The sequence below is a fragment of the Sardina pilchardus genome, chromosome 10, assembly GCF_963854185.1.
Source record: "Sardina pilchardus chromosome 10, fSarPil1.1, whole genome shotgun sequence".
In the NCBI taxonomy this organism is placed as follows: Eukaryota; Metazoa; Chordata; class Actinopteri; order Clupeiformes; family Clupeidae; genus Sardina; species Sardina pilchardus.
Genome location: NC_085003.1, coordinates 19,073,317 through 19,086,559, shown reverse-complemented (window position 1 = coordinate 19,086,559; position 13,243 = coordinate 19,073,317). Strand labels below are relative to the sequence as shown.

Sequence of the window (13,243 nt, the reverse complement as noted above, 5' to 3'; positions counted from 1 at the left end):
TCAAAAAGCGACGTCGCTATGAACGCTTGGCCGCCACATTATATGATGATACTTAGATTTATGTTGTTGTGTAAAAATAGCCTTCAGGATGGTGAAACTGCTGACATGAGATGTGATAATCAACAGTAAATGTATACCTCACTGCCACAGTTGATAAAAATCAAAAGATCCTAGGGTTAACTTTTGAAATTCCATAGAAAATGCTTGGGGTCATTTTTGACCCCACCTATGCGGATCGGTGGTACTGATACAAAACATTAAATTACTTAAAAAATATAACAGTTAGACACAAATCCAAATGGCCTCATGTCAAAGACAACCTATTTGAGGAATACATAGAAGGCTAAATGAAAAAAAATTAAAATGAAGAAGATACTGCAAGAAAACAACCTCTGGGGTCATTTTTGACCCCACTTATGCATCTAAGGGTTAATTATGCTGCAGTACATCTCTAAAACCACAGGAGGGAGTTTGGCAATATCAATATTTGGGAATAAGAGAAAATGATACAAGCGCATATTACCCAATTCGTCGTTTTGCGAACCGCCTCCTGTGCTCGGAACAGACAGAAGTTGAACATCACAGGTTACAGTCGGTGAAAGGAGCTGGTGTCTGTCGTTGGAGATCTTCAGGTGGGATCTTGAGAATGCGCCCAAGGACATCTTGAAAGTGGGAAATGTGTCCGGGGCATCCCTTTAAGTTTCATTCGCACGGTAAGTTGCGTGAGACCTTCTAGCCTTTTTTCAAGTTTTAAAGAAGTTTATGTTCTAGGAGCAGACTATATCTGATCATTTTTAATATAAATGTAATGTTCAGAATCACCATAGTAATTACAATAGCCTAGATTGTATAGAATAGACTACTGTTATTTGGATAGGACGCACTTAACTCAATGCCGTCTCGACGCTATTTTGACAGCACTGCGCAGAATCACGCGCCAACCATAACGCTTTTATTTAATGGCAATAAAGTTCTAACAGACTATTCATAACTGAACATAAACGCCGTCGACAGTCAGTTTCATATTTTCAATCATAGCTTATCAGTAATTTCCAGTTAAACCAAAGCAGACCTCCTATTTGACTTCAACTAACGACAGCGTACTGTAGCCGACCGCTACGAGTGTGATGAGAAATTATGGTAAGGTCACATGGCGGAACGCAGGTGCAGGCTGCGTTAAGATAATGTGATTATTTATCAAGGTTCTGGGCCTATTATTCCCTAAAAAATCGTTTCGCCCTTTGAAAAGAGGTTAATGACACGCTAAATGTGTAGACTTGGAGTGATGTGCACAGTTCATCAAGCTCAGAATTGGAGACCAATAATTTTCATGTAGGCCTGGCTACAGAAATGCTTTTAGACATGCAATGAATTGGCCGTATGCTATTACAATTTTATGTGTTTTCAAGTGTAGCTTTTTTTCTTTTCTTTTTTTCTATATGTTCCAGGCTTTAAAAAGTGCAAACATGGTAACAACTCCAAATGTATCCAGCTGTTCGGTTTACTGCCATGAAACAGATCTCATCTCAGACAGTTTCAAAATCTCCCTCTGCCCATTGAAGATTTGTTTGATTTGTTTTGTGCCTAAACAAGTCGACTGCCATCCACGGTTCTCAACATGTTTCCATGGGGGAAGAAGAGACGGAATGGAGTTATTCCATTGGGAAGGCTGAGTTCTCTCCCTCTCATAATGTCAGAGCACAAAAGGAGACTTGTGTTTGAGCAGATGTTGCAATAACCTCTAAGCACATGTAATGCTTTACGAACGTGTAGGATGCATTCATTGGTGTTTCACAAACAGATATGTGCAATTATTGAGGTAAAGTGATTTAGGCACAGAGGTAAAGGATTGCATTTTAAGTACATGTATAGGCTACTTGTCTAGTAACCGTTATTGGAAATACAACTGTGATGAACAGGTCAATTAATCAGATGAAATAATCGAACAACTCTCTGACTTTGTGTGTATGTGTGTGTGTGTGTGTGTGTGTGAGAGAGAGAGAGAGAGAGCAAGCAAGCACATACTCATTTCTCTTTTTTCTTCATCTGTAAATGCCTCAATCTGATAATGACATTTCCCTGAATGCCTTCGAGTTCCTAGTGCTAGCACCAAAGATAGCACCCGTGTACCCGAGTGTTTTTTTTTTTTTTGGCTCTGGGTACAACCTGTTCTACCAATTAGTTCTGCTCCTTCCAGTGTCATCCCCATAAAGGTCAAGAGGACTGCTAAAAGGCCCTTAATGAGAGCTAAACAGGGCAATTATTGCTGTGCAGGTGAGGATGCTATCAGGAATGCCTCCCCAAAGCGGCGTTTGAATAAAAACCGTAGATAAGAAAACAATGCAATGCTGCACCATCTCATTGAGTTCATCTTTGTGAAGTCACAGCTGTAAACATATTCTGAAACATGTTAAGGCTTGACCGTTCTCAATGATCGCTGGCAGGGCTTGGAAAAGTATGGATAAACTGTGATTTCATGAACAGTAAAATGATGTGCATGTGTAGGATGGAGATGATGATGAATCTTGGCGATCTGTTACCAGGCTTTTGTCAAAGTATATAGGATATCTTAATATGGAAATGAGATGATTCATACAGTATACTGTGGTCCACTTCTTCTGGTGTGATTTGTAAAGGCCATAGACCGTAAAATATGTTGCATCTTAAGACATTACAGTGTGTAACCACCAACTAATAAGTCTGTTCAGATAGTTGTTCAGTCTACACACAGCTCTAGCATCCAACCAGTCACTGTGTCTTTCCTGTTGGTGTGTGTGAGGACCTAAGCAACTGAGATTGAGGAGGAAGATGTAATGAGAAAAGCAGCTGAGAGACTCTCTGCCTGAAGCGCAATGACACATGTCACTGTACTGTAATGGATTCCATATTTAGATTAATGTCAATAGCTCTGCATCACTCCTCTCTTTACTCCATAATGTGAGCCTACTGCATTCCTGAGACATCTATTCACAGGTAGATATATATCATCTTGTTTCTCATAGTTGTCTTAAACAGGTTTGATCAGGTAATGACAATAGAAGTCCTTGTGTGCCATCACGCCGGGTTGTGTAAAGTTGGTAACCTCAGGCGAGAGAGACACCGCCGCAGTGGATGAAACCTTTTCTGTCAGTCTTTCTACCTTCCTTTGTTGTCAGTCAAATGTAGTGTTACAAGACTGTAATGCAATAGCAAAATGGTTGTGTGTTTTTGCTGGCACCTACATTTGAAAAACAAATCACTCTCCTGTACTTCTCCTTCCAGAAGATGTCTGACAGACTTAATCTATTGTTTAACAAAGATGAAAATATTCACACGCCTTTCATTTGTTTAATTTTTTTTCTAAGCATTGTTAAGGGAGGACACTCAGGACAGTTTGAACTGTTGTGGGGATTATATGTGAATGAGGTGTAGCTCTGCACGTTCAGCATTCATACAGATTAAACATGGGGTCCACCCATTATTACAGTAACCAGACCTCACTTCACAGATACGGTCAATGAGCTCAAAGAGAAGTGTGCCCACACTACTGCAGCTCCACTTAGAGATCTCAAGCCTTTTGACACAGCCCTGCGGTGGAAGCAGGAATCCAGATGATCTTGTAACGCAACACTTTGTTTATTCGCGGCTGTTTTGCCCTCAATGGAAGACTTCTTTGTTGAAGACAGTCACGCATAATAGATAAAACTGCGATCAGAGAGAGAGAGAGAGGGGCCGTATCGAGTGGTGTGTTTGTATGGTGTGTGTGTGGTCTCAGAGAGCAAGGATTATGATCCTACAAAGAGATGTTTGGATAAAGGCCTTGGCCGGAGAGTACGAGAACATATTTAATCTCGCCTTGTGACAATAAACATCTGGTTGAAAGCAATACATCACAGCAGACAGCGGATTTAAAGCGGGGTATGATATTTGAGAAACATTTAAAAAGACTTTTATGCCAGATGGAAATAATATTAGCTGGAGAGAGAGAGACGTATAGTGAGAGACAGAGAGGATGAAACAAAGGCAGATGAATCAATCTGGCGGAGTAATTGCATTTCCATGAGAGAGATGGGCTGAGAGATGGGCTGTGGTGCTTCTCCTGTGCGTCCACACAAGAAGAGCAGAGTCTAATCAGAACCTGTAATGAGCTGATTGGCGAGAGAGGGAAACAAATGACTGACACCCTGAGTAATATCACTCCATCTCTCCGAGATAGTTGCTCACATCTGTCATGGTTATCAGCGCATGGATGGTGATGATCTACAATTTATATCCAGGCACAAGTGGGCCTTTGCAGAGTAGTGCTGCCAACAGCACACACATGTACTGCACAAGGACACACATATTCAACCCAGCGAGATCGAGAGGCTCACTCCAGAATATGTCTAGTAGTCTTCAGTCTAAAGTGTCAAACGCTGACACCAAATATTATTCTCATTCCTGATCATTCTTTGAACATATAAATATTAGTGTTTGGATGTGTATATTTGCCCAGCAATGAGTATAATGTTGGTACATGTGTTTGCCACTTAAGCCCATATTTCAAATTGGGGCCCTTGGTGTTGTATGTCTTTAATAATGGACTTAATTACTCTAGTGATCATACAGCCGACCCTTTACTGGTTTACTTGAGTCTGAGTTAGATAGATGATAGATAGATAGTTACTTTATTGATCCCCAAGGGGAAATTCAAGAGTTAGAGGTTACAATTACATTTCTACCAAAAACACATAGTTTGGCAATCAGACGTGAGATGCTAATAATAGTGTCAGAAGTCTTTGTGGGGGGTGAGGACTGGGGAGTTGACATGAGAGTGACATGAGGAGTTCTCTCTCTGGCACTACAGTGCAGAGGATGCAGCTGACTGGCAGCGCAGATCGCAGGACATGGGCATCTAAATCAGCCGCTGATTGATAAGCCGCCGCTCCTGATTGTACCCACCGCGCTGCCAGCCATCGGGGAGTCGACTGGGGAGGATTAAAGTGGGGCGCACCTGCCTCTGACAGAGGATTACTCGCACCCCGCTGTTGCGCCGTTGCATCACACACCCAGAAGTGAGCGCAAGGGAACAGCTGCTGGAGGCTTTAGCAGAGGCTGCTGCTGCAGGTACATGATGTGTATGTGGGAGCAGTTCAGAGAGCGGGATCTCTTTGGTGGCAAAACAGGGACAAAGTTGGGTGTCTGAATCTGAGGCGGTGTGGTGGTGTGGAGATACAGTACGTCTCGGCGTCAAGGTTTGGAGACCGAGGTCATCAACGCAGAAGTTAGTCATTGCTGCCCACATTTTCAAGTTGTGGAAAATGTTGTTAAAATTGCTGATAATGTTTGATGTTAAAATGAAGCATTGTAGTTCCAGCACTCCCATGTGCTCAATCCCAATCCTTAAACTTAACCCCTTATATACAGTCCATATGGCATCAATATGCACTATATACAGTCCATATGGCATCAATATGCACTTAAACCTTATACAGTCCATATGGCATCAATATGCATTTAAACCTAACCCCTTTATACAGTACAGTCCATATGGCATCAATATGCACTATATACAGTCCATATGGCATCAATATGCACTTAAACCTTATACAGTCCATATGGCATCAATATGCACTTAAACCTAACCCCTTATGTACAGTCCATATGGCATCAATATGCACTGACGTTGAGAATACACATTTTAGTTTCCTCTTATTGAAAGAGTGCTGAGTTCTGCTCTCTGGCTGTGGGTTCTATAGCTGTAAATGAGTGTAAGGGTGTGTGTGTGTGTGTGTGTGGGGGGGGGGGGGGGGGGGGGGGGGGGTTGATGGGAGGCAGGTAGTGACAGCCGAGAATGACCCGTGTCCAGAGAACTACAGCTATACTTAGAAGTTTAATAGAGGAACACGGTGACCCTTTTCTGCTTTTATCAGGACCCACGTGATAATTATCCATTTATACTCCCCCCCCCCCCCCCCCCCCCATTCTCCTCCTCCTCATTTCTCTCTCCCTCCTCCTCGTTTTCTGTATCTCTCGTTTCCCTTTAGTTTGATTCGTCTCTCTGTACTGGCCCGATATGTGTTGCATTCCGTTAAAAAAGGGCACTTAAGGAGTATGATCTTAAGATAAAAATGATCTAAGCTTCACTTACGAGATAAGGGAAAAGGAAAGAAAAAACACTTGTCCCAGACAGGAATACGGAAGAAAGATAGAGGGCAAGAATGAGGATATCACGGTTGGGTATGTATGTCAAGAGTGGATAGGCATGTATTCAAGAGTCAACTGTCATCTGTCAACTCAGTCACCTGTCTACCCAGACCAAGTGCCAAACACCGATGTAGTGATAGTGTTCCTCATACCCATATTTGGGGAGCTTAATGGTTAAAATATGCATAGTGTGTGCCACAACAAATGTATTTCCTAAGTGTAGCCGGTGATCAGTAGCCTATATCTTCATATCTTCATATCTTCATATTTTTCCTGATGTTGCTAGAAATAGCTTTCACCTTTCTGGGTTTGTTTCACTTTGTCTACCACATTCTTTTGCCAGCTTACACACACTCTTCCCCTCTCTGCCCCCACACCCCCCCCCCCCCCCCCCCCCCCCCCCCCCCCCTCTCTCTCAGTGGTCCTGCACCCCCCCCCGCCCCCCCCCCTTTTCTATTTCTCATTATAAAGTGCAGGAGCTTCCAGCTGCATGAATGTGGGTGATTTCATGGCCTCATCATGTAATCAGTGTGAGAGTGGAGGGATGGGGCGGCGGGAGAGGCAGGTGGTCTGCTGCTGATTAACACAGACTCAATGCTCCACATCACAGCCGAGGAGGCAGGCGTATGCCCTGTGTCACACACACCTGCAGCACGCATAAAACCAGTGGAAAATTACAAAGGCCCGCCAAGATTTTAGGGGACTGGATTGTCATTGAAAACAGTGTGACTATGCTTGTTAACTTATATGGAGGCAGCTGGGACTATATTCTTCAAAGTTCCCTTCTTGAGTAAAGAGTCATTGTGTGACTTGTATTGTTTGAAGCTTTTGTGTGTCGCTAATTCTGTTGTGGGCTACATAAGTCATGGTGAGAATGGCTGTTATAATGATGGAAGTGCGGTTTGAGGCGTCTTGTCTTGATATTAAACGCTGGTGTTTATTCTCCCTCTGTGTTGTCTGTTTCAGCAGGATGGAGGGGCTGAGCATGTACACTGTGGACTCTTCCTCAGTGAGACCAACTGTGTCCGTCTCATCGGTCACTGGACATCCTCTAATCCAGAAGAAGGACCCGTTCAGCATGCTGGCCAGCCAGATCCGCTCGAACACGCTAAACATATCGTCCCTCTTGGAGGAGAAGAGCTTAGCCTTGGACAGAAAAATCTGTCAGCCAATCAACATTCAGATGGCACTTCTAGCCAATCACTTGACTTGTGACAATGTGGGCATGAAGACATCCGAGACCTTCACCAGGAAGACCGACCTACAGAATGTCACGGAAGACCGAAAACATCACGTGACATCGGGGAGAAACAAAGTTAGAGACGACTCCTTCCGAAACAGGAAGTACCCGTGCCCTCTGTGTGGGAAGCGCTTCCGGTTCAACAGCATCCTGTCGCTGCACATGCGCACCCACACGGGTGAGAAGCCGTTCAAGTGTCCGTACTGTGAGCACAGGGCAGCGCAGAAGGGCAACCTGAAGATCCACCTGCGCACGCACCGCCTGGCCGTCCAGGGCAAGGGCTCAGGCCACCACAGGGAGGACAGCCATCTTCTGCAGGAGCTGGAGCAGCGCGCCATCACCAGAGAGAAGCAAGCAAGCTGCCCAAGCCCAAGCCCACCCAGCAGCGCCCTCTTAAACTACAACTCCCAGACTTCTCCAGGAGTCCTCTGCGATGGGAATGGGAATCTGAATCCATCAGAGTCCCGTCCACGTTCAGCTCCGTCGGTTCAGGAGCAGCCGCTCCCGATCCAGCAGCAGAGCTTCCGGTGCGGGTTCTGCAAAGGAAAGTTCCGGAAACAGGAGGAGTTGGAACGTCACATCCGGATCCTGCACAAGCCCTACAAGTGCACGCTCTGCGAGTTCGCCGCCGCGCTGGAGAGCGACCTACTGCAGCATGTCAACAAAGTCCACGTCGCCTCGGGAACAACGACGACGACGACGTCATCCCCCCAGGTGGTGGTGCAGAAGGATCTCAGCACGGAGCCGAGTCCCACGCAAGCGTACAGGTGCGAGGTGTGCGGCCAGGCGTTCAAGCAGGCCTGGTTCCTCAAGGGCCACATGAGGAAGCACAAGAACTCGTACGAGCACGCATGCGGCGTCTGCGGCCGCCGCTTCAAGGAGTCCTGGTTCCTCAAGAACCACATGAAGGTGCACCTCAACAAGATGGCCGCCAGAGGGAACCCCCCGGGACACGGACGCGCGTATGCCGCCCATGTCAGCCGAGCCAGCGAGCGAGAGATCCCCAGCAGGCTTCAGTCTCAGTTCATCTCCAGGCTGCACAACGAGGTTCTGCTCGCCGTTCTCTCAGAGAGGCAGAAGGTTCTAGCGGAGGCTGGGATCGAGCTGAACAGCCAAAAGGTTCTGGAGAAGCTCCTGCTGCCCGTAGCTGGACAGATCCAGAACCACAGCTTAGCAGCAGACGACTCACAGCCAGCGGTCACAGACCTACCAGCAGAGAAGCCCTCGCACTCACAACCACCACACAAAACTGCTAAAGTGACCAACGTAGTCGATGTGGTCAGTGCACGGGGAAAGGAGCTAGCTGTGGGGTTGTATTCATACGCAGACAAGCTGAATATGTTGCAAAAGCACGTAGAGATCGCTGAGAACCTCAGGACAAGAGGCGAAGTGGACACAGCAAAAGACCCAGCAACCAATCAGGTGGTGAACGGAAACTGGCGCTCCGACAGAAGCAGCAGTAGCAGCAGCAACATGGGCTTCAGGACGGCGGTTTCTTATCACAGCTCCGGCCTCACGGTGAACACCGGCCGCTGGGGAGGCTGGACCGGGCGGCCCAGCGAGTGCCCGGACTGCGGACGAGTCTTCAGGACCTACCACCAGCTGGTCCTCCACTCGCGCGTGCACAGGAAGCAGCGGCAGCTGAAGGGAGAGGAGACTTCCTCCGGCTGGACGATGCTGACCAGTGGCGGCGGTGGCGGTGCTCCCCAAGACCATGCCCAGCTCCTCGCCACCTTCAGCAAGCCAGGTGAAGCAGGAGGGCGCGGCACGACAGACGGTACCGTGGCAACAGGGGGCCTCCCTGCAGAGGACAAACCCAGCCAAGCTTCCCTGCTCTCCTTCATTCCATATGCAGGTAAATATTGCCACATCTGAGAGCCCGCTCGCATTAATTCAGCAGTTATGAACACATTCGCTATGAAAGATAACTTTTTGAAACCTGCTGGGGGTCACAAATCAATGACATTACTGTTACCATATTCCTCAGACATGAAATTTATGGCCACAGTTGATGTGGGTAGAACGTATTTGTGATGAGCGATGATTATATTGATTAATGTGAGCATGGCACAGGGATGCATATTTGTCAACCCTGAGGGAAATTCACTGCAGAAATTCCAGGCGGTCTGCGCTGTGAAACTAATTATCCATCTGCTTGTTTAGCACATAACTCTTGCACACGTACACACATACACACACACACACACACACACACACACACACAAGTGAACCCACAAGCAGTTCAACACCGACATGACCATGAAAAACTATCTCCCTTTGAATGCCACAGCTGAGACATTTCATCCCCAAGGACTTAACATTTTCCCCGTGCCATGCAGACTATACACTATGCTCCTTATGCTACAGGGTATTATGTTACTTACTTACAGGAATGTGGCTGCCTTTCTCTTCCCATATGCGCATCGCAATGGCCTAGTCTCGCAGCAGTTACAGGTATGTCATTGGGTTGACCTTGACTGAGATCCCCACAGTATATTCGGAGCCCCTGTGGGGGGTTTGTCTCCGCTAGCCTAGCGCGTAATCTCAGTTAGCCGATGATCACTGTCAGGTAATCAATCCGAGGCTAGCAGTCCATCGCCCACCCCCAAACACACACACACACACACACCACACAGTCACACACACAGTCACACACACATACTGTACACACACACACACACACACACACACACACACACACCTCGCGGGCACTCTGCTAATGCCCCATCTGTTCGTCCGCTTTCTCTGATTTGACAGGAGCCACCTGGTGATTCCTGTAATTGTTTGACTCGTACCACCTGGTGGTCCTTTAAATGATCATATTCCTCTGTCCTGTCTCTCTCTCTCTCTCTCCGAGCACCACCGGGCGGGACTGGACACGCTCTGTTTCTGACGCTTTCTCCGAGTGATATTCGTTTAACACTGAAACTGAGTCTCCGAGTGATATTCGTTAACACTGGAACTGAGTCTGGGGTGAGACGCCTCACACCCCTAGCCAGGGAACCAGACCAGACAGATCAGAGAGCTCAATGCATTTGGTCTGGTGTTATGTAGCCTAGGTCTGTGTCACACCATTACATATCAGTTAAATATGCAAGTGTTTTGCTATATTTTTGTTGCAGATTTATCAAACATATTCAGTACACCGACTGTGCTCACTGCTCAGTCAGAAAACATTTTATCAACTGATAGTGCAAATACTAAAAAACGCAGTAGGCCTATGTGGTGTTGTTTTCAGGGCATTTGTGTGTTCAGTGTGTGTGTGTGTGTGCGTGTGTGTAGGGGGAATGTCATATTGACAAAGATAGGAGTGATACACTTGACCTCGGGGGGAATAGCTGAAAAGCTGTGTTGGCAAAAACAAATAAATTGCCCTCTGCAACAAAACCCCTAATCCCTCAGATTGGCAAACAAAGGGTTATGAAACCACATGAGCAAAATGTGTTTCAAATGATAACATTGGGAAGCGAAGGGATGGCATAGCCTATACGCTGCAGAGGTGGGGACAGCTGGGGCTCAGCAGTGACACTCAGTGTAGCATTGCTTACTGTTAGCTACTATTAGCAGTGTAGCATTGTTTACTATTAGCAGTGTAGAATTGTTTACTATTAAAGCTGCTATTAGCAGTGTAAAATAGTTTACTATTAGCGACTATTAGCAGTGTAGAATTGTTTACTATAAAAGCTGCTATTAGCAGTGTAGAATTGTTTACTATTAGTTACTATTAGCAGTGTAGCATTGTTTACTATTAAAGCTGCTATTAGCAGTGTAAAATATTTTACTATTAGCTACTATTAACAGTGTAGCATTGTTTACTATTAGCAGTGTAGCATTGTTTACTATTAGCAGTGTAGCATTGTTTACTATTAGCTGCTCAGTAATCCATGCCAGCGCTCGATCGCATGAATCTTATTCATCACAGAATGTTGCATGCACAGTGCAAGCTGTCTAGCTCCTAATTGCGTATTTGTGTGTGTGTGTGTGTGTGTGTGTGTGTGTGTGTGTGTGTGTGTGTGTGTGTGTGTGTGTGTGTGTGTGTGTGTATGTGTGCATGTTTTATTTTTATTTTATTGTTTTGGTTTTTTTTTTGGGGGGGGGGGTGGCGGCTGTGTTGATGGAAGGCCAGGCATGCTTATTTTTTGTGTGTGTTATTTAGTGTGTTATTTTTTAGCTGTTCATTTATTAACTTGTTTATTCTCAGCTCTAATGGATGAGTGGAGGTACTTTGGTCTTTTAGTAATTTGATCATTTACTAGATGATGACATGCTTGATTGTGTTTCTGGTTGTGAAGATAGGCAGCTGTATTCATATTATTTGGAAATATTTATTTAGGGACGGTGACATTTGGAGTTCAATTTCATCCCCAGGGGGTGAATTTTCCATTTACCTTATTTGGATCAAAGGTGTCGTATCGATGTTCTCTTTTCTGCGCTGGTCGTATGAAACGGACTGTAGTTAACAGGAGAACTGCGCTGGTCGTATGAAACGGACTGTAGTTAACAGGAGAACTGCGCTGGTCGTATGAAACGGACTGTAGTTAACAGGAGAACTGCGCTGGGAACCCTTCAGTGCCACCACACTTTTCCTTGTGGTGCACTTAGAAAGGGTTCAGTTGCAGTCGAGGAACCCGAGCCCCTAATTTCAGCAAGGTTGTTTTTGTTGTGCCTGTGCAAATGTTGTGCTTTGGGGAGAGGCAAACAACACCTGGCTTGAAACGTTATTTCATCATCTCCCGAATGTCATTTGCCTTAATTGACTTGGAGTCGGCCCAAATGCAGCTCCAAATGCGTGGTCTAATTAAAATAAATAATATACGCCATTATTAACATCAAAGAACATCTGGCACTCTGGCTCTGTATGCAAGCCTCGCATGTGACATACTTTGAAGTTGTTTTATCTCGAAGCAAGAAGTTGTCCAGCATCATCCACTTGCTTTGTCCTCTTCGTTGTTGATGTGGAAATATCCTGGTTTAACTTTGACGTTTGATGTTGAAACTGGGCCATAGGTGTCTTTTTGCATGCTACCTAATCTGTGTATGCATGTGTGTCTGTTTGTGTGTGTGCACTCGTGCGTTTGTGCGTTTGTGTGAATATGTTTGTGTGTGTGTGTGCGCGTTTCTGTGTGTATTGGTGTGCGTGTATATGTGTATTTGTGTGTGTATGTGTGTGTTAGTATAAGGTATTTAGGGCCTTGTGCATATCGGATTAGAGGTGGAGTTTTTCCATAATGTCATCATGTGAAACTGCAGTGCATTAAACTCGAGCATTATCAATCACCCTGAGCCTAATGTAACTCAAGAGCTTTGTGGCAACCATAAGGAGCATGGATAAAGTTTGATTGATCATATACACACGTTTAAGAAATCACATTACTTCCAATGCTAACTGCATACCATACTTTCCCCCGCAGTGAAACAGAATCTCTTGATGATTAGCCTGAATGAAGCAGCCATTCACAAAGATGGCATCCATCCAAGCAGAGAATAAAGAGGGAGCGCCATCAGGCGCGGTAATAAGCCGAGCTCGGAGCACAGGGATCACAACATACATGCACATTTAAAAGTCTAATATCTCCAAATTCCATCACATGCGTGTCCAGGGATGTTTAATATGCTCAAAGAGTGCAAGGAGCCACCCGAGAGATGAGCATAATAACCACTCGGTCCTGGGAGATCAGCCGTGTTGTTCCGTGGCATGCAGGCCGTTACATGTGAAATGGAGTGGGGGGTTGGAGCGCTGTATTGCCATGTGCACCACTATGGACAGACATTTGTATTTTTTGATGAATGTTTTACAATACACAGACACAGATGCACACACATACACACATCACACAT

General features: G+C 45.6%; 1 protein-coding gene across 2 annotated transcripts in view; it reads left to right on the top strand.

Moving 5' to 3' along the window:
* Window positions 1-587: 587 nt before the first annotated feature.
* LOC134094735 (zinc finger protein 536-like) overlaps window positions 588-13,243 on the top strand; it is a 19,772-nt gene continuing 7,116 nt past the window's right edge. The window contains exons 1-2 of one of the 2 annotated variants that reach the window (XM_062548371.1): window positions 588-713; window positions 7,135-9,260. In XM_062548371.1, the coding sequence (XP_062404355.1) occupies window positions 7,136-9,260 (2,125 nt within the window). In that variant the 5' untranslated portion in view covers window positions 588-713; window position 7,135. Of the gene's footprint in view, window positions 714-7,131; window positions 9,261-13,243 lie in introns of both variants that reach the window. The other variant, XM_062548370.1, reaches the window with a different exon arrangement.